Raw genomic sequence first — 22,649 nt, 5'->3', positions numbered from 1 at the left:
TGGCATGCTTTTTTTCCAATGGTCAGATTTCCAGTTTTAATATAAGAACCAAGCCTCAGACAACCGCTTGTGTTCACAAGTGATGTCTATTACACAAAGACACAACCCTTCCCCTTATGAGGCAGACAAGGGCCAAAACAGAAACTGATTTTTCTATACTGGGATAAACCATCATAAACAATATGAAGGTAGAATTTAAGTTACCCATGTATGTTCTCAACATAAGGTATTTGGAGAGGGGCAGTAATATTTGGAGTCAAAATGTAAAGCTGCTGCATATAGTTATGTCAGGTTGAAGCCAAGCCAGTGGTCACCCTGGATCAGCTTAGGCTTCTTTCACATGATGAATGAACTTGTATTTGGTCCAGGGATGCTGATCCTGGATCATCAGTTTAGCAGAGCAGAACAAGTAGAGACAGATGGGTGTAACATGCCCACAAAGTGTAAACCCACTGAACTTTTTTTTTCTCAGTGAAGACTCAACAAATTGAACTTATTGGCTGAGACAGGTTACACAAAACCTCAGGATCAGTCAAAGTTGAATGGAGTTGTCTGTTGATGGGTATAAAGTGAAGCCATAACATCTTCAGTATTTAGCAAGGGCAGCTTCAAGCTTGCCCAACAACCCTCTCTCCCTCTCCCCCTCAGTCACACTCAGACCCAGTTTGGGGCAGTGTTGTACTTTTATTCTTTCAACTTTTGAGCTCCATACCATTCACACCCCGCTCCCACCCACCGCCATGCCCTGCCCAATTTCATTCAGACGCAAAATAAAGACAGCGGGAAAGGGTGCACTGTAGCTCAGTCCGAAAGAAGGAAAACAGAAAAATAAATTCCATGAGGAAAGCAAGTCTCTCTGAGCTTTTGCGGCCTCCGGCATCCATCTGTCCGTTTGTCCTGCAGCACCGCACACCCAAAGTGCTTCTCAATTCTTTCAATACGCAGCCTTCTGCTATTTCTGTACACACACGGCATCATATATATATATATGTATGTATATATATATATATATTTACACATTAAACTTTCACGCACGTGTGAGATTGGATATATACAGCACATTACACTTGCACATGCACGCACACGTATACAGGTGCGTACCTGCATACAACATTCTCTCACTCTTCTGGGGGACTCAGTTCAGTTCCTCAGCAGTGGGTGTTTTTTTATTTTTTTTTTTTTTCCGCCAGCTCTCCACACTCTGCCCCAGGTGGGGGTAGCTAGTTGGAGGGTGGGTGAGAGGGGGCTAATTGGAGCTGGCTGTGATGGGCTTCTCCAGTTCCAGGTCAACGGGGGGCAGGGCGGACACACGCATGCTGCTGTGGCAGGCCTTACACACGCGGCTGGGCGCAGAAACCCTCTGATCACAGCAGCTGGCACAGAACACATTCCCACAGTTCCTACAGGGGGCGACGGAGAGAATGGTCAGTCAGACTGCTCATGGCTTCTGGGGGTGGAGGAAGTGGTAAAGAATGCCCTCCGACTGTAGCTTCCTTTAAACTTACACTTATTAAAAGGTATTGTGTAATAGCATGTATAGTTTATTAGCGATACACTGTATCTTACAGGAAGGTTAAGCATGACACCACATCCTGTGTAACTACTGCACTTGCTGCAGTTTCATATTACTGTCAACGTTTACTACTATAGTAAAGTAGAGGCAACCATTCTTTTTCCACTTCCTTCCAATTGGGTTCAAATGCATAGATCATGGTTACTCCCTGTTACTGGGGTCCTCGGCTAGAATGGGAGGATGGGGCTTCATGAACCTCAAAATGGGCGGGGCTGTAGTGTTCCACGTGCTATCAGTCACTCAGTAATTAGAATCACAGATTTGGGAAACCAAAGTTTTTCACTGGTTCATATGAGTAAATGATGTTGAACATATGACATCCTCATCTGTTACAGGGTCTCACCCTCCCATCATTAGACTCAAGTTCCTGTGCACATGCAGTAAAACATGCTGGACCAGAGGGGGCAGTCGCGCAAATGCATTCTAACACGCCGACTGGTCAAATACATATGGGTCCCATTATATACTACACAGACTACATCCACGCTATACTACAGCTACTACACGCAGACTATTGATTAAGTAGAGGAGAAGGTGAAGAAACAAGTTAATGAGATGGAACACAAAGAACAGTATGAGAGTCTTACCAGGCTTCTTCTATAGGCTGCTTTCCTCTGTGAAAGAGAGGGAGAGAGGGAGGGAAGGAAGGATGGAGGGAGAGGTAAGGAGAGAGGTGGATAAATGTTAGACTCATGATCATACCTCCATCACTATACCGTGTGTCTGTGTGTGTATGTGTGTGTGTTGTGCATGAGTGTTGTGCGGGTGTGGGTGTGTGTGTGTGTGTGTGTGTGTGTGTGTCCATGTATGTGCATACACGTGTTACCTGCAGTGATGTTTCCTGGTTGCCAGCCAGAACCTGTTCTCACACCCGTAACACTGGGCTTTCAGGTTGTCTGGATACCACTGTGTTACCTAAAGAGATCAGACAGTCATTACAATCACACTCCACAAGATACTGCAATCTCACCTGTGATTACCATTTCGACCATTCCTGACCCCTGGGTCACGGCCATATATGATCATGCTCTTTGCCTGGCACAATGCGGCCACAGCCCTTCCCCCGATCCTGCAAAGCCACGCCCCTCACCGTGTGCTGCTGCTCCACCTGCTCCCAGCTGGCCTCTGAGAAGAGCTCGGCACTGCAGCGGGACAGGCAGGGAGGATCACCGTTACACTCCGAGTCCGGGAGGAACTTCTGACAGACAGACAGACAGACTGATCAGAGAGTTTTCATCTTCACAGTGAGATAAGACAGGCTCACCAGAAGTGTTGTAATGTTCTTGACTTGATCCCTTGTCTCTCAAGTTTCTATTTCCAAGCTCTGACTGTTCCGACCCTAGCAGTGCAATGTTTACCCAAGGTTCAAACCAACAACCTGACAGTGTGAGACGCCCCGCTTTCTCTCTTACCACGCTGTTGCTGGGGTCCACGTTGCCGCGGTCCCCATTACCACGGTTCCCGCTGTGGTGGCCCTCCAGGCGGCTCCACAGCTCCTGCACCTGCCTCTTGAGCGTGTCCACCTCCAGCTGGTGCCCCGCCTCCATCTGCCGCAGCCGCTGCTGCACGGCGTCGCTGTGCAGGGTCAGGCCGTCCTCGTCCAGCCGGCCCCGCCCCACCGCCTCGGGGGGCGTGCCGTGGAGGCAGCGCTGGTGCAGGCCCCAGGGGTGCGCACCCGGGGAGCCCACGCTGGCCGCCGACGTCTGCCGGCTGAGCGGGGTCCGCGCCCCATTCGCCTTGGCCTGCTGAGAGCCCCAGGGCTCCCCGTTTGGGCTCCCCCCGTTGCAGACGGGTCGCCCCTGCCCAAGATCCACAGGGGGGCGGTGTAGTGCACTGAGCGACGGCCTCCTGGGGCCGTTTGGAGTCCTCTGCTCACCCTGCCCCGCCGAGACCCCCCTGCTCGCCTCCACTTCAGTGCAGGGAGGGGGGCCCTCTGCCTCGGCCGGGGGTGCGGGCAGGCCGCAGGTGGCCTTCAAACTGATTCCACCCTCCTCCGTCAATGTCTGAACAGAATTCCCCTGGGGAGAGGCCCTGTCCTCCACAGCACCCCGCCCAACTGGTGACAGCTCACCATAGCCATTTGTCATAGTCCTGATGGACATCTCAATTGGGGATGTCAGGGGACGGGGGTCCTCAAGTCCCTCTAGGTTTGGAGATGGGCCCAGATCCACTTGTTCTTCATTCACCGGCATCTCCAGGGCTTCCACACCCTCTGCAGGCGGAGCAGCAGGCAGGGCTGACAGTGGTCCCAGGGAGTCCTCCAAGTGACATTTCCCATCACTGATGTCCTGCAGTGCCTCCTCAGCTCGCTCTTCTTCCGTTGCTTCCTGCAGGATGTTTTCCATCTGTCCTTCCGCCACGCCCACAGCAATGGAGAGCTCCGCCTCTTCTGCGCACTCCTCTGACAAAAGCCCAACCCCCCTGATTTCACTGGCAGTGGAAGCTTCTGGCTCCTCCATTTCACTGAGACCTTCCCCAGCCGAGCCACCCACCTCCACCTCGTCTGAGGGCCGGCCTCCCACATGCCCCACTTCCTGCTGTCCATCGGCCCCGCCCTCCTGGTCCTCTGCCCCGCCCCCATCTGGGCCCACGCCCACGCTGAGCTCCACAGAGCGGCGGTGCTCCTGCCATGAGTCATTCAGGTTGGGGTCGCTGGAGCGGCGGTTCGGAGGAGGGAGTCCCTCTGCTTCACAGGCGCTGGACAGGTTGTCAAAGGACCTCGTCTTTGGAAGTCTTCCGTCAGCAGAAAAAAAAAATCAAACCACCGGATGAAACAGAAATGTTAACTGGACCGACGAGAGGAAAAAAAACAATACAGGTGCCATTCAGGGGCTAACTTTTTCGGTTCCCCTTATTAGGGCCTGTTCGCCATCTAGTAGTAAAACAAAAGTATTGTCATTACTTTGGTGACTCATTACTTTGGAGCGAGGGAGTGAATGACACAATCATTTCTATGGCTGTTTAGTCAATGGCTGTTTAAAACTACAGTAAATGCTACCAATCCTTGAGTGAGCTTGTGATGCCAAGACAACAAGCTATAACCTTGGAACCATTACAGAGAGCTCAAAAATAACTGCAAATGAATTTAACCAAGATAATCTAGATATAGAGTAAGTATCCTTGTACCCTGTCCTGCACCCCCCGTTCAGTCTCACCTCAAACAGGGTGCTACTGGAGACTCACCTGCCCAGAGGCACATCCTCGGGGCTGGCGCCAGGCACGGGGTAGGGGGCGCACGAGTCATCCGAGGGCGTGGTGGGTAAGGAGCTGGGCAGGTAAACGGCACTCCACAGCATCAGGTTACGCACATGACATACCGGCCGCAACACCTGCACGACACAGAGAAAACCCACACCTCAGACAATACACCTGAATGACAATACTCTTACATTAATACTCAAGACTCTTATCTTCCTACACCTGGCCTATTAGTGGTATTGCACAGTCAGGAAAAAGAAAGAGATGGAGAGGGTGAGAGAATGGTGGAAAGGCAAAGAGAAGGAGGGAGGCACGGAGAAAAGGAGGGAGGGAGAGAAGGGGAGGGGGAGAGAACCTACCGTCTCCGAGTGGGAGGAGTAGAGAATATTCTGGAAGGCGCGATTGGTTGGCCGCAGCAGCGACCACACGGAGCAGGTCCTCTCCTGAACCTGCCGTTCGTCACGCTCCTTCGCGCTGTTGCACAGGAAGGTGCCGAACAGGCAGGAGTAGGTGTGCTGCACAAGCTTAACCTGCGAGCGGCACACAAAACATTCATCCACTCATTCATTCTTCCCAAACATCTCCACCCAAAAAGCCAAACGCCTGTGCACCTCTCAGGTGAATGACTTGAGGTAATTCAATTAAGTATTGAATGAAAATACATCTATGACATTATATTTATAGAAATGATGTGCACACTTAGCAATGCTACCTGTTTTATAGCCTCCCTGTATATATGTTACAGGTGGGATACACGCTGTGAATTTTTTAATGTGTGCATGCTGGAAACACACTACAGCCTAACATATTACGAGTGTTTATGATTATATTACTAACAATAATAATAAGCATAATAATTATCATTATTCTTATCCTAACTGCAGGGTGCCTGGCCCCTAATCACATGTTTTGCAGGTCAGCATCACCGCTCTCACCAGGAAGGCCTCGTTGAACTGGAAGGAGCAGGGGAACTGGCGGTGCAGCTGGTGCACGCAGTCCAGCCACTGCAGGAAGACCGGGCAGCGCTCGTTCAGGTCCTCCGAGCTCTCCCCGTGCCCGCAGCGGTCTGCAAACTTGTGCCCGAAGTCCAGCCACTCCGTCTCCACCAACACCTGGAACCCCTGTGGAGACACCACGCCAGGCCCCCGTAAGGACCGGTGTTTACCATCAGAGCCTGAACCGGAACCAGGCTAACCTGTGGACTCCTGGGTCCGGGAGCATTTCCATAGTCTCCACATGACCCAGAAGCATGCTGCTTCAGCCCTATAATGAAGGTGAAGCTTGCTACCTGGGGTCTCGGACCATGGCCGAGATGCTGGACCACATTTTGTTGCGATTGGTTTTGATGACATTCATCACAACCGGTTTCATTTGGTTTTAACCGTTTCCAGGGTGAACAGCGCATTTGACAGACACAGACCACTACAGAGAGCATGAGTGTAAAGGACTTCTGTGGTCTAACTGCAGTGACCAAGAACATGGTATCCTGGCCAAAGGGATACGGCTATGACGAGTGTAAGGAACAAATCTGCCTGCCCCTTTGGAGGGACCCTTTACTTTATTTCAGAATGAGGCACCTTCTGAGCACCTGTAAGGTCTGTTTGGGATTTAACCTCACACCCTGCTACTACCCCCCTCCTGCTTTCGGGGCCTACCTCAATGGTGCGATAGAAGGGGTCCAGAAGGAGTTTGGACAGCGCCACAATCTGGGGCGTGCGGTCCCAGCCATCCGAGCAGTGCACCAGGACAGGGCGGTGGTCACGGTCCACTGCGTTCACCGCCAGCAGGGCAGCCTTCAGCAGCAGGGACAGGTGCTGAAGCCACCTGGTGCCCTCCAGAGCTGACAACCAGCTAGGGGGAGGGAGAGGCACATCAGAGCAAAACCTCACTACAGAGAGAGCATGCAGAATCTACAGACAAGACACACACACACACACACACACACACACACACAGCAGAGAATGTACAGACAAGATACCCACAAACACACACACAGAATGTACAGTCGCAAACACTCACAGAGCAGAGAATCTACAAACAACCCAACCCACAGAAAGACACAGCACACAGATAGCAGAGAGAGAGGCAGTATCTAGAGCCAGACAATCACTCACAACAACAGATTTACTGTACAGTAGTAATGCCTGACATAACCACATGCCATTAACATAACCATTACAGCTGATCCAATATACTCTAATTTTATCACAGAAAGTTCACAAAATGAAGTCCAGCCACATTAAACTAGGATTTTTTGTCACTGCCAGTCCGTGTGCAATGGCAAACAGCCAACATGATTCAAAAAGCCCACAAATCATGCATTTATTGATTAAAAACAAGTATTAAACTTTCAGGATAGACTGCCAATGTCAAAATTTCAGGTTGAGAGCTTTGCTGAACAAAAATCAATAATACTAAAGAAAATGTGATACATACATAATTAATCAATAATACAAAGAAACTTTCAAAAAAAAAAAAAAAAAGCTCTGTTGAAAAATCATAATCAACACCTGACCACTGATACTCAGAATGCCAGTGTGGGCAGGGCGGGCGGGGCTTACTTGGCGGGATCGGGCATCTGCGTGCAGAGAGAGCGCAGGGACTGGAAACTCTTGCGGATGGAGTGTATGTTGGCCATCCCCATGAACACCACCTCGCAGTTAGGATAGTACTCTGGAAACAAGACACAAGGGGGCGCTGTCACACAAAACCACAACAGGCAAGGGATCATTCTTAAAGGACGCATACCGTTCTCTCAAAAAAAACAAAAAAAAGTGGAGACTGGCAGTACAAACACAAAAGCATTTGCCATTTATTTGGGCTAAACTACTCTAGAAGTCAGGGCAATGAAAACAGATGTCTGTGCACAAGATGCCTTCCTGTTCAACTTTAAGTCTCTTGCATTCTGGCACAAGTGCATGCACTACCTTTAATAAATCTGATTATGTTTGTTTTTTATGAAGTGACCCCCCCAGGTGACCTTACCTGGGCACTCGCACCCTCCGCCCTTGGCACGGTTAGCCACGGCAGCGGCGTAGGACCTGGCGTCTAGAATCATCAGCTTTCGAGGCTGGAGGTCTGAATTCTCCCCCTCGGGGCTGGGCATTCCAGAAGGATCTACAACAAAGCAGTCAGCGATGAGAGAGAGGCACCTCGTCACCACCTAGAGGCCACTCACGCTATGCAGCTAGCAACAGACTACAGGCATTAGACTGACAGACTGAGCTAAAAAATGTGAACACAAATATTGTTTTTTTATTTGACTACGCTTACATAAAAGATTTACACAATTTTAGCCTATCACTGACGATGTCATCCAGGCTCAGTCTTCTGTGATCAGATAAGACTATATTAAAAATGGCTTCCCAGACAATTAAAAAATATCAACCTTTTGTGGTCTCAAGATGAACACTTTGCCACCTGAGCCACTTGGGAACCTCAGTTTTATATGGCTCAGATGAAACCCAATCTGTCATTTAAGCCCATTATACAGCAGGAGTTCCCATGTCTACCATGGGCACTTAGCACCTCATACTGACCGAAGCCGCCGTCGGAGAGCGGCGTGCTGTGGCCGTTCTCTCCGCCGCAGGTGCCGTTACTCAGCGGCGAGCGGGAGGCGTGGTCCATGGAGCAGGCCTTAGCGATGGACTGGACCAGGTGCTCGTCGTCCGCGCTGCGCCAACCCCACCAGCTGACCTCGGGCTGACCGCAGCGAGCGATGACCGCGCCAGTGCTCTGGTGCCTGGTGTGGGCGAGGTTTAGAGAAACACGGTCATGGTTCACAAAGAGCTGTACACACATGCAACCGCATACCAAAGGGCACTTCCAGCCCAGTTTCATCAAGGCCATCTGCTCAGGCAGGAAAGTTCCCAGGTCCCCATGAATGCAATAAATCCTATCATTCACTTACACACCAGACGCCTTGATCCTCAGCAGCTTACATAGCTTAGATTTAGTGTTATCCATGCATAGAGCTGGATATTTATTAAAGAAACTCAGCTTAAACCTTGCCCAAGGGTACAATGGCAGTGCTCAATCACAAACTTGTTTTCCCGCTCTCTCTCTCTCTCATATACACATATAGGCCTCGATGTCTGCACATCCATATAAACACAGATATTCACCCAGGAACATAATTTTTACACACGCGTACCAACACATAAACACACGCAAACACCCATACAGACATACAGACACATATGTACACAGACATACATGCATACATATACCTGTAGACTGAACACACACACCAATGAAGACAGACACACACATGCACACACCTGTACACCACAGCTGGAATCCTCTTCCAGGAACGGAAGGCTGCCACACTCTCCAGCTCGGCATCGGTGATCCAGGAGGGCACCAGCAGCAGCTCCGGGTAGCTGGAACACAACCTGGCAGCACCAGGGCATAGCACAGCCTCACAGATGTGCAGACAGATTCCAAGGAAGCTTCAAGCACTGATCCTTGATCAGTTTCATATTTTTCACATGGCGGTCAGTGTTAGGATTTGAGGTAGCTATACTGACCCTAGATCAGTTTCAGCTTTTCCACATAATAGCCAGAAATAGGATCTGAGGTGGGTACACTGACCCTAGATGAGTTTCAGCTTTTCCGTATAACTATCAGGGTAAGTACAGGCAGTGGACCGAATGCTCTGATGGTCATTTAGAGTTCATTTTAGCTCTGCGCTGTGGTTTTCAGCTCACCTGTACTTGCTGTTGATCTCAGATATCCTCCATGCATGCTGTGTGTCAAAGCCCAGACGCTCCACCTCATTTCTGAAACGCCAGATCACATGGTCTCCTGGTGGGAAACAGAGGGCAGGAGAGGAGAAGGTAAGCTGAAACACTTCAGTGGGGGGGGGCTGAGATAGGGGGTTTTGCTGGGTCAGCACTGATATGCTCCTGCACTGCAGGTGTTACTGGAGCTGGGTACAGATAATTGATAACCAAACCACTCTGCTTTAGATACAGCTGATATCAGTGTATCCACTGCCAGCTAACTTGGCACCCGAAGAGGAAGCAGCTTTAATTAACATCGGAGGAGTGTGAGGGAGTGACAGGCCGAGTATAAGATGAGAATGAGAAAGAGAGAGGAGAGAGGGTTCTGTACCCGGCCTGCACGTCTCTCCTGGCTGCTCCTTCTCCCCGCTGTGGACACCCTCACACCAGGAGTGGAAAGAGAAGGAGAAGAGCTCCTCCAGGCGGGACGGGGGCCGAATTGCACTCGTCAGCCTCTTCACCCACTCCTGACACTGCTCCGTTGTGGAGAACTGACACCTGAGAGACAAATGAAGGTCAAAGATCATATATCCACAGAGTCACAGTACATTAATATGGGACATCAAGACAAAGAGGAACTATGAACATTCTTATAGAGAAACCATACTGCCCAGGGGACTATATGAGACTGAGTAAAAGGAGGAAGTGGTGCTCCCTTTGAGTGCCAGCATGAGCTGGGGTAACTATGGAAACGAGGCAGGGGGTTTGAAGTATTGCCAGGGAATACTGATGCGAGAGGGAGAGTTGTCTTAGGCACGTGATGATGACCTCAAAGACCTTAGGTGATGACATCACAGGCCTTACCTGATGACCTTGCAGTCCTTGCAGGTGATGTGGAGCTGCAGCATGTCGCGACACTCAACGCCCTCGATCAGCAGCAGGGGCACCTGGGAGGGTGGTTAGGGAAGAGATACTCAGGACCTAGTGGCACCAGGTCTCACCCCCAGCTGCAGTGTGGCTTTATTGACAGATCTTCCACAAGCAATGACCAAAGACATGCTCAAACTTGGCTGCCAAAGTGGGTAAGATTGAATCTGTTCAAATCCCAGCATAATTCTTCATCTAGGACAGAAACCTTTGTGCTTCTGTAAGTTCACATGGTTTCTGTCTACATTCAGCAGTATAATACAGTACATTCAGCATGCCACACTAGAAAAGACAGTCTCACGTAAATCAACTAGCACTTCAACGACCACTTTAGTAGGTATACACCTATGGTCCCAGAGGCCATAAACAGAACATCAACCATAGATATACCATGACCAGATCACTCCTCAGACCCAGATTCCAATTCAAACATTTCTCTAGCCATACATAAGATGGCCGCACTGATTTTGGAACGGCAGAGCAGTTCCATGTAGGCCCATATCTCACAGAGCAATTCCATGCACCTCCGAAAGAACTGAACTGAAGCTCATCTATGGCATCAGCATGCCCCCTCCCCCGCCATCTGCACACCAGCCACAGCTACAAGGCCATGCCTACATCAAGCTTAGTGACTGGCAAGGTGCATACGCTACAGTTACCTGGATCTCGCTCCCATCATAAATCTTTCAAGAGACAGTCGCAATGCACACACAAACCACTGCAGACACACCTAATGCTGAGCGCCTGCTACCTGCAAGAACAGCTCGCATCTCTGTGTGTTTCCCTCATGTAGATTCAGAGTGCAGTGATTACATCTGAACTGATGAGTTAAGGGATTCCCCTCTATCCCCGACAAAGTCTTGAAACCAGGCAAACGGCCTCTTCCAACAGGTGAGAAAAGATGCAACAAGATGCAATACAATCCACTTGATTCACTAACACCACGGTGTGCAAGTTATTCTTTTCTACGGCTTGCAGACAGCTGATCATGAAGCTTGAGGCTCATGCTTCTATCTGCACATGCTCTTTGTTACATAGGTGAGCATTACAGAAAGCGTCTGCATATGCTGAGGGATCTGCGATACGGGTCTCGCTCTGATGTCATACAGCATACACCCATGCAACAGTTATGCAGAGCTGAAAAATGCAAGGCAAAGCTAACGCACTCCGCTCTCGGGCTCCGAGAGCACGCCCGGACCGTGCCCTCCACACACAAGACAATGCTGTATGGGTACTTACAGACACCTCACACGAGCAAAGACTCTGACATTCGAAACAGAACAGAAAGCAAACAAAACAAAACGATAAGTCAAAATCACTGCCAGCGCTGCCCTTCCTTCCTGTTGGTGTGGTGACACATTCTTTGGGTGACACGCCCTGTCACTGTTTTAACTGCACACCCCGCCCTTTGCCCTCCCAGGGTCGCCCTGGCCTCTCTCATTGAAATGCCTTGCTTGAATTCCTCAGGAGCTCGTTAATAACCTGGCAGCATTCCCTCTGTGCCCCAGTCACAGGCATGGTGCCCGCTGCTATTCCAGCACACCTCCTACCCAAACCATAGAAGAACACGTTGCCTGAAATGACATAGCCGTTTCACATGCAAACGCACACACAGTCACTGACACACACACACACACACACACACACACACAATCACTGAGCCACACGCACTAAGCCACAGAGGCATACACACAGACATTAGCACAGACACAGACTCATTTTAGACGATGCTTTACTGAGAGCAGTGTTTCTCGTGACCCTGACTGAGACATTCAGTCGATGCAGGCTGAGGCAAACAGGAAATGAGAGTGCCCCCCTGGAAAGGTGCCGCTTTGTTTCCATTCCCCCCTCAGTGAGGACAACCTGGTCGATACACATATGACCCCCCCCTCCAACCCGAATTGGGAATCCACTGCTGACAGGAAGTGGAAACGCACCTTTTGGTCATGCCCGAGGCAGACGGGTAAAATGATATGCATTAAATATTCAATGTTTTTCCTCCCAGTTAAAAAAGTGAGGACAATCCAGCCGTCTGGAACGTTCTGTGCACCACAGAGCTGTTTACCGGGTCCGTGACAGGAACGCATATTAGACAGGGGGACGAGTTGCCATCGCTCAAGGGAATCAGCGTTTAAAAGGGCACCACACTTAAAATCAACATGCATGTGGGGTCACCAGCCAGTGCTGCCGCTCAGGGACAGGACTGGTGGCTGAAATGCAGCCCTCACGATAACACTGATGTTGCTACAGACTGGGAGACAAGAAGACTAGTTCCAAGGTCGCTAATGCGATGCTATCAGCCAATACCAGGCCTACACTGATGCCAGGCTTTTGTGATTTTTTTTTTTTTTTTACCATTTATGTTTAGAAATACTTTAGTTCCCCTTGAGCAAAGCAGAACCACAGAGGCACCAAAACAGAAACTGAATTACAAGGCCATTCATACACTCCCTCCACAAACACACACACACACACAAATTCACAGTCACATTCACTCATTCACCAAAAGATACACACAATCACACAAGCACTCCCTGACTCAAAGATGAACACATACATCTACATCCACACATACAGAAGCCCACGGGCAAACTCACGTTCACCACAGATTCCTTGAACTTGATGTGAAGGCGGTAGCTGGACAGGGCGATGACAGCATTCTCTGCCCTCCCCACATACTCTGTGAATTCCCCATGGAGCTCCAGGAAGGGGACCTTCAGGGTGAGGGACAAGGAAACAGAAAACACAAGTCTTACACTCTCCACCACAGGGTGAAACATCTACATCAAACTCACAGTTAAAGGCTCGGAAACCACATGCACACCCATGACTCGTCCCTACTCAACCCCACCCCACTCCACCCGTCAGGTGATGCCTACCTGCAGACTGTCCTCCTCCAAGACAGGGGGCTTCCTGGGAAAGTTCTGTTTGACTTGCACCAGCTCCTGACCCTCCTGGCCCTCCTCATCCTGCTACACAGGAAGTCAAGTTAAGATCATCACATGAAATCGAAATCACACTAAATACACACCATATAAATATCCAATACAGATCCAATACACATCAAATTCACACAAAATTACACACAGTACAAGACCCCCATGCCCTATGTCTCTATATTTCATTTGTGAGGCCATTTATCAACAGTCCCAGTGCAACAGTTGCCAAAGAATACACCATTATAGGCTGTCTGTTCACATGGGGCCGCATGTACCCAGTACATGCCTGCTATGATGATGTAATCAGGCGATGTGACCTTTACCCTGTGAGCTCTTTTGGCAAGGACACTTGCCCAATTAGGAATGTTTTTTTAAAGATTATGTAAAATGCGCACTAATATTAAAATAGCATAACTTGCGTGAGATGATTTGATTCAGGGAAGACTAATAATAATAGCAATAACTGAAATAATACTAACAATAATATTGTGCACCTTGAGATATTCAACATAAGTCTGGCAGGAGTGCACCCTGGGACAGTGGGGGTGTAGCTCTGTTACTGACAGTCTGTGAGGGATCAGAGCAGGTCAGCACCACCGGAGGGTGATGGGGAGGGCTCCATTGTATCGGCTCCTTCACTGACTGTGGGCACAGCTGACAGGGTGCATTAACATGCGTGAGAGGGCAGATTGCTGCCCTGCCGCAGCACCCCATCGCCCACAGGGGGACACGCCCCCTCGCTCTGTCATACCACCCAAACGGGGACCCAATCCTCACCCCCCACAGCGCACGCCAGACAAGGACATGGCTACACGGTCATGGCCCGACCACTTGGCCCCGACTCCCGCTCTGGGCTCCCTCCTCCTAGCTCTGTGTTCTGACAGAGCAGATGTGGGTGTGAGATCACCGTAGAGAACAGACTCAAACGAACAGCACTGAATCAAGCGGACACCGACGACTCAAACGGACTGGGAAACGGTTTCTGGGCTTGAGAGTACCACCTGGGTGGAACGTGTCCGCGTGCAACTGTGATACTCGCAGTTCTCCAGCGGTGTCTGATGGCTGGGGAGGGATATAATGGAGCATTTCTGCAGAGACAGATTCTGCCCAAAAGTTTGTGGTGAGGGGGACTATCAGCAACACGAGGCGGGCCTGCCAAGCCAGAAAAGGTCTTTACACCAATCACAGTGGGCATGGACAAGAACCGCCCTCTTCTAGGGACTCTACTCACTTGAGAGATATTTTTTTCAGTTTCTCAAAACATACTGCTCTTGTGTTTTAATAAGCTGAGTGACCAGACCCACAGATGTCACCTTACATTATCTGCTTTACAAATGCTCTTATCCAGAGCAACCCACAACTGTTCTACACAAAACAGGGATTATGCTGTGTTCCTAAAGCACAGCAGTTTCAGTCACTCCAGATTTTCCTGGAAGCAGGTTAGATCTTCCTGGAAGCTGCCAATGGGCCGGTCCCATTCAGCACACTTACCTAATTCTTACAAAATCAGAAATAGCTCAAACTGTCATTCCTGCGAAAACAACACATTAAATCCTCTGTAATGGTGAGGGAGTAAATAGGAGAGAGGGGTTATTACCCTGGCCCCCATAATGGCACCCTGGAGTCACTCTGCCTCCGAATCCTGACCTCTCTGCTTGGTCCCGGCTGTACTCTGCGAGCGAGAGGAGAGGAGATGCATCATTACCACGACAACGAACAGGAATGGCAGGCACACCGCACTCTCAGTTCCACTCGCATCAATAAAGGACACACACACACACCGCACAGACTACGAACAAACACATCCTTCTAATAATACTTTAGTAACCTCTCAATAAATTCTGTATATAACCCCTCAATATGGCCATGCTATAAGCTGCACCTCCTATCTGTTTTGTGAGGTGGTTTAAAACACAGATAATGTAGACAGTAAGAAGTGGAGTGCCACATAAGCAATGGAGAGCACTGAAACTCACCAAAGGAACAGGGCAGGAAAGGAGCTGATGTGGCGATTCGGTTCTGAAAGCCTCACCAGGGGTGATGACATTGAAATCTGTGGGAGAGAGAGACGGAGGTTAAGGGCATCTTCATTACACCACTGTGGATGAGTTCTCAGGGTGGTTTCAACACACCACACGTGAACACTCAACTGGAAACAGTCTGCAAACAGCCCCTATAGCACTTGAACACTCTTATCACAGACTTCCACTGTGCCTGGTGAGCATTCAACCACAAATTCGTCCTGTGCCACAATGTGGCGTTACCTGCATGGAATGCACCTGGATGCAGTATCTGGTAGATCTGTAAGGTTTTCAACCATCTGTGTAAACACAGTGCAAATTTAAACCTGACCTATCCCGGGCCTGTCGTGTTCATTTACAAGAGCCTGGTGGTGCAGCAGGTCTGGTCATATGAGAGCTTTATATAGAGGGAACACAAGCACATATTTATGGCCCTGGCTCCAGCTAAAATGCCATACGAACATATACCTCTGCACACTGCACTAGGGTCATATACTCAGGGTTCATATTAATATGAATAGATAGTTACAAGAATTAATATATTCATACTTCATTGCTATAACAACAGGAATTAACAATTATGTTGCTGTGTGACTGATCTCTTCCCAAAGCTGTACCTGATTGCTGTAAAGCAATGCACAATGCATAGAAAACGCACAAAAACACATGCATCATGCAGACACACAAAGATAGTGGTAAACAAGCATGGAATTAAACAAATAAACATCAGATCAAACAACAAATAATTAAATGCATGTAGGCTGACACAGCACATGTAGTTGACAAAAACATCACACAGAACTTTGGAAAGGATATATCATAGTCTTAACCTGGTACTGAGTGACACCACAGACCAAATGTATATACTCAGACAAATGCACATGTATATACATGCACGCATGCAGATGAATTAACCTGAAAGACGAGGTGAAATGGCATCTGGTATAAAGATAACTCCCGGCCAACTTCCTGCCTGGCTGCAAACGCGATAACATCACTGCTTGTCACTGCTTCCTTCTTGCCTCGCACCTCTACGCGCCATCGCTGTCCCCATTGGCTGGCTCTCACCACTGTGCCAATCACAGGAGGAGTAAAAAACGCCCGCGCCTATCTGGCCGCGTCTCTGTGTTTTACATCCAGGCTCCTGGCCAAGCCGAGGTAAAGGTCAGCCTGGCAGCCAATGAAACCCGATCCAGGGGCCAGAATAACAGGAGTTACAGAGTCACAAGCAGCGGGCCGAGATGCCACCAGGGGAGAGGTGACAGACCACACACAGCCGGCAGAGCGGCGCAGTGACACCCCATCCAGCTATCCTACCTCACTTCCTGCTGACTCATTGCAGTGATCCTGTGGTGCAAGTTACGGAATCCCTAGCAGCCATCACTTATGACATCACTGCGTCTCGCTGATGATGTCACTTCAGCTGTATCAACCTACGCAAAGGCAGACATCAGTACGGTACACTACTGATCCTTCACGCATCACATGCACACGCTTATACATAACAATAAACTATTACCTGTAGTCAAAAACATCAGTAATCTGCATATACACAAATAAACATCCACACACTTCTGTCATGCAGAGACATAAGACCTAAAATACTCAAATCAAAAGGTAATTTTGTATGAATACCTGTGTGCCCACGGAACATTCCATCAAAAGGATTACCGTTTCCGTCATCAACATTATCATCATCATTCTAATCAAGCCTTTATTTAAGCGCGTGGGCTGGGTGAGAGCAGACAGGTGCACAGCAATGCAGACAAAGGATGGAGTGGACAGAACGCAGAGGCAATGGTGATGATGCACACAAACGTACAAGCAGCGAGATGAAATCAGGGGAAACACATCACAGTTAGACACACTCACACGTATCTTTCAAAAGAGATTTAACAAGAGACTTGAGTTGAAATGTACAGATTGCATTCTTTGACAGTATCACAGGATACAGAGGATGCGCTTTATGAATATACATGAGATTATACAGAATATATCTGCAGAGTGAAACAGCTGTCCGAGCGGAAACTAGCATTTCATACTTTTAGAGATGACCAATCGCAGGTCCTGGACTGGACCCATGTGGGTGTATGTGTATGTGGGCAGCAGTTCTAGCACTGGAATCATTACCACACTGAGCATTCCCCTGAGCCTTTAGTGTATTACAATACAGACACTCTTATCCAGACCTGCTAACAGAGCAGTGGTAAATAGGTGCATATAGTAAGGCCACGTGAGTATCAGTACATACTGAAACAGAGCAACCATGACTGAATGTATCAATACATCACACAAGAACTGACGCCATAGTGAAAATACAGACTACGTGCTACAGCGGTCACACACTTCCATGACAACCAGTGTCAACGCATAAATCTGGGCAATAATACCCCTAAAGTGGTACACAAAAAGCCAATGCTTAGGCCGAAGTGCTGCAATCATTAACAATTATGCCAATGTCAAGTGCTTCTTGGAGTTACTACAATACACACAAATGAATGGCTTCCAAAACATGTATTAAAGGGTCACCCTTGCCTAACATATGATATAAAAACTGTTGAGAAATGTATATAAAACTATATTTCTCATATTAAACTACAGAAAATGTGGCCCAGCACACTAATCTCAAATCAATTAATCAATCACCTTGTATCTGGTCTAGCCTCTTCACAATCAGATTGTGTACCATGACTGTTTCCAGAGGGATTAACAAAAAAAAACACAGAAAACATCCAAAGTCAGGCTGAATGTGAAACACTGAAAAATTATTCCCTGACGCCTTGGTAACACAACTGGAATAAAACTCCTGGAAATAATGGTCAGCTCCTACCCTAAATGGTTGGGTTTGAGATGAAGACAAGTATGCTTTTCATGGAACAGGGCAATGATGTCCAGGCAGATATGTCCCATAGAGATGGCCCTGCCTTCAGCTTCTATCCTAAAGCTACATGGCTGTCTGACCAATAGATGCAAAAGTCGCAGCCATGTTCATTCTACTGTTGCCCCTACTATAACCACTATCATCAGGTTGACTGTCATCAACCTTACAGAGACTGGCTGGCGTGCCTTTTTCTTCTGTTTTTTACTGGAGGAATGAGGCAAAGAGCCTTGCTTAAAAATCAGTGTCCTAACTGCATCCGCAACTGCACATCCTTCCGTACACCTCAACCTCAAAGTTCAGTTCTCATGCGTCTACATCTCTGTTAGCACTTCCGTACAGCACGCAGACAGTTGTTAAAACATTTATGGCGGCTTTGACCGCGCGACCGATGCAGATCTGTAGCGCCGCAAATCACCCCCCCCCCCTCATAAGAAGTCAGCATTTCCGCCCACGTGAGGTTTCACAAAAAAAAATGATCATGACAAAAAGGAAAAAAGAAAAAGAAAAACAACCCCAACATCATATGACTCTCACACTCCACCATGCAAAGGCTTTCAGTTTGGTGGCTGCTAGGAACAGATGACCTCTATTCCAGCATTTAGAAACCCCCATCCTTGGCCAAAGAAACTCCCCATGGATGTTTTTTTAAAAACTTATGACTTATGAAACTTATGAATTTTGCATAAACACTGCAATTACTGAATAACTGTTACTTTGACTCTTAAGGCATAACTTAAGGCATCATGTTCCAAAATAACCTGTACTTTGTGCATTGCAATTTGAATCTATGACAAAAAATGCTTTTAGTATACAAACATACCATGCTAACCACAGATTAAAAAATTACATATGTTCCATATGTCAGTACATAAACATTTGCAAAAAAATAGCTCTGTATCTCATATGATACTGACTTTTGGTTCATTTTGCCCATATTGCCTCAGACATACTAAAGAGACACTACACAACATGAATGTAACTCAATGTCTCAATACTTTCTAAACACTTGGCCCTGTGGTTTACCATTGCAGCATCTGAATACAATGCACTTTATCGATAGTGTGTCTGTAATTAGTATTACCCACAACACTATGAAAAAGGCTACAATTAATAGATGTAGCTAGAGGCCGAAGGTTATCCAGGCAGGACAGAGCACTCGTGAGAAGTACTATTAGGGGTACTGGGCGATTTTCAACAATGTAATACAACAGAAAAATTAAGATGGAGAAAAGAAAAAGATGACGTAAAAGATAAAGAAGAAATTGAAAATGGTCCAAGTTCGGCCATTTATTGCCTGGCCATGTGGACTGTATCTGCATTCTGTGTTTTTGAACAGTGTGGGATGGAAGAAGGAAATGTCTGTGAAGAGCCAGACGTCATGATCAGCATGGTTATTTCTGTGGAAAACCCCAAAAAGGGCCTCTCTGTGCTGCATAGATATGGGGTACGCCCTGCCAACCCATACCTCCAATGGCAGTATTTTCAGTACATAGTAAATGTAAATGTATGTTTTTTAAAGTTTTTTAAGTTTTAACACCTGTGCTTTGAGAGAGATGCTCGACTGAAACACAGATCCTGTATAAAGAAATGTACCTGCGACAGGAAAAAATGAAAGCAGATGGTTGTTCCCTCAAAAACCTGACTGGCCACAATGACGTCACTTGGCTTCACGGGTCATTGTCTGCCGATGGTGCCGGACTGAATCTGTGGGGCAAAAACAAGACGAGGCCAGAAAGTGAAACCATTTACGCCGCTGTTTGAATAAACTCGCTCAGTTGTAATGCAATATTTCTGCGGTGCTTTGCATTCCAAGTTTACATTTTAAAAATGAATGGGAAAGCTTTTCACAATAAGTACTAGACTACATTACACACTTTGCTAAGACCACTACTAGACTGCTGTAAACGACTAGGTTGTAGAAATAACCTATTTTAAAAGCATGGATATTGCTCCCAACAGCTACACGCAGATGATGAGTTGCTCCCTAGCTAATCGTTTTCCAGACGCTAAATACTGTCGAGAGAAACATTTGTTATAAAAACGGCGAAACTGTAGACGCGTCAAGCAAATCAGCTCAATAAAACACGACCTGTTACAGTCCAGTTGCTGAATCGATGGCACTCTCCATTCACAGGAAAATGGTTTTCAAGCCATATAGCTGAATCGACTTATATGGCTAGCTGTACCTTTAACGTTCTCTATTATATTATCTAACGTTAGCTAGTAGCGTAGAAATGGCGTGACAACTTGTTAGATAGCTAGTTCACAAACCAGCAAGTAGCTCTAGGTAGCTGTCAAGATAGCGAGCTAATCCAGCGCTTAGCACATTCCGATCTTCATAAAAATGCGATTTCTTGCCGCATGCCTGACCCACTAATACGACTTAGCTAGCTAGGTAGCTAACATTTTATCAACAACAAACACCATTAAAGCAATACAGCTTTAAGGGAGAACGCTCTGGTGGTAGTAAGCTTGCCTACTATGTTGAAATAGCTATTTACCTTAAACTAGAGACCGGCAGAAGCTATCCAAGGTTAGCTAGACTAACTTGTTTTAGCGAGCCAACGTAACCATCCTTGCTCTCTGTTCACATACCCTCGAGTGTTATGCCTGTGTGTCCTGCAGTTCTGCAAGCGGTTGTCTGTCCCATATTTTGTGCACGATCTCAACTCACATTTGGTAAGGTCAAATTTGAAGGCCTGATGTGTCCGGGCATGACAGATGCTAACTATTTGTCGTGGAGATAGGTCGCTAGAGAGCTATGCAGCTAACCCCTATCGCTCCCTCGTCCTTTCTTTTCTGCCGGCTGACTGGCTCTGTTTTTGTTGTTGTTATGAGATGGAGGGCGGTCCCCTGGCGGAGGCCGCAGCCACAACACACAGATGCTAGCGACACTGCCGGTGCACTCACCTGCGTCTTAGCTTCAGTAAATTAAAAGTCCAAGGATTCTGTCGGTGATGTCCACGTTATTTTTGCAATAAATAATAAATAGTGCACGAAACGAGCTGTCAGACCCAGCGCCGTATCAGTCTGCCTCCCTCTGCACCCGTCCCGAACCACCAGCGCCGCGTCCCTGCACTACGGGTAGTACGTGACGTGCAACGTAAGAAGGTTTGTAGATTGCGTAATCACGTAACACTGGGCGAGCATTAACTGGTTGTTCACTGGTATCAGTGTTGAGCTGTCGTTGAGCAGCTTTGGGCGACAATCTATATGTCATGTGGTGGGACTGATCATGATGGCTAGATGATGCCAATTCCAGAGTGATACATCTATATGATATACAGATTAGTTTATCTGCGCAACGTCTCCTTCTGTCTGATGCCCCTAAATAAAATGGTAGTAAGCACGAGGTCTGAGTTCCAAGCTATTTACATTTTATGGGAGGGTGGGGAGGAGGGGGTTGCGCTGGTGGGCGAACTGTAAACAACAAGATTAAATACCGAGACATGTGCTTACCTCTGGAGTCACTATCAGATTGCAACTATCAGACTTATTGAAGGTATAACTTCAGAGAAAACGAGAAAAACACACCTTTGGAAGCAGTCAGCTAGTTTTGTACATTTGTGAAACGCCTCCTAAATGATTTGCCAAAGCAGTGCGTCAGTCATCAATCTTTTAATACATTTGAACGACAAATATTGAAATAAGAAGGAAAATGAGAGAAAACACAAATACAATTAATAAAAGGTTAATTTGATACCATTCCATGCATAATACGAAATGTAAATGTTTGAAATTTAGGCACGTGGTTATTTATGGTAGTAGCGAGAAAGAGAAAAGTAATATTTGATCATTTAAGATCTGCTTAGAGGTACCTTAGGGATTTGCGAGGGGAAAGGCGTGTAGCATTCCTTCTAGGGGAGCGAACGATAAGACCTCTGTTTTCTAAGGAAGCTCGCAAAACTTGTATAGTAACAGTGGTAGAATGAGCCGCGGAGATCCTCATTTTATCCCTGTTTCCTTGGTAACGCCGGCTGATGTTTTCTTCGGGTGGTTGTCTCGTACTGTAAAGGACCCGAAGGTCGTGGGCTTAAGGAACGTAGTTCCCCACACTTCACTTAAATGTACTTTTCTGTTGACAATTATGTTGTCAATGTTGTTATTGTCACTAGTGTAATCTAATGACACAATTTCATTTGAAATGCCACAGTTTTTATGATGTGTCTAATCCTGGTATGTAAGTATATTTTTATTTTGGTTATGTTATTCCACTGGTTCAATCATGCACTGTATTTTGTCATTCTGTTAGTACAAGCATGACATCATATTTATTGTGCAGTGTATGTTTTATACTATCTGGCTGTCTTGTTACAGCTGATTTACTATCTTTGTAATCACCGTACATTGTGTTGCAGTAAACCATGCAGAAAAAGGCACAGTACA

The 22,649-nt window shown here is 47.4% G+C and overlaps 1 protein-coding gene across 1 annotated transcript; it reads right to left on the bottom strand.

Annotated features, from left to right (window-relative positions):
- Nucleotides 1-664: 664 nt before the first annotated feature.
- Nucleotides 665-21,331, bottom strand: LOC118778143 (myotubularin-related protein 3-like). The gene is made up of 23 exons (XM_036529524.1): nucleotides 21,174-21,331; nucleotides 19,857-19,967; nucleotides 15,338-15,414; nucleotides 14,959-15,033; nucleotides 13,302-13,394; nucleotides 13,020-13,136; nucleotides 11,662-11,685; nucleotides 10,360-10,442; nucleotides 9,887-10,053; nucleotides 9,481-9,577; nucleotides 9,052-9,165; nucleotides 8,311-8,513; nucleotides 7,757-7,888; nucleotides 7,333-7,444; nucleotides 6,427-6,622; nucleotides 5,707-5,892; nucleotides 5,131-5,301; nucleotides 4,757-4,902; nucleotides 2,986-4,306; nucleotides 2,664-2,771; nucleotides 2,400-2,488; nucleotides 2,161-2,187; nucleotides 665-1,400 (listed from the first exon to the last, which is right to left on the bottom strand). The coding sequence occupies exons 4-23, from the start codon at nucleotides 14,968-14,970 to the stop codon at nucleotides 1,247-1,249; spliced, it is 3,552 nt and encodes a 1,183-aa protein (XP_036385417.1). The 5' UTR covers nucleotides 14,971-15,033; nucleotides 15,338-15,414; nucleotides 19,857-19,967; nucleotides 21,174-21,331; the 3' UTR covers nucleotides 665-1,246.
- Between the last annotated feature and the right edge of the window lie 1,318 nt (nucleotides 21,332-22,649).

This window comes from Megalops cyprinoides, chromosome 5 (genome assembly GCF_013368585.1).
Source record: "Megalops cyprinoides isolate fMegCyp1 chromosome 5, fMegCyp1.pri, whole genome shotgun sequence".
Classification (NCBI taxonomy): Eukaryota; Metazoa; Chordata; class Actinopteri; order Elopiformes; family Megalopidae; genus Megalops; species Megalops cyprinoides.
Note: the sequence above shows the minus strand (reverse complement) of the source record. Positions and strands in the feature narration are given on the sequence as shown.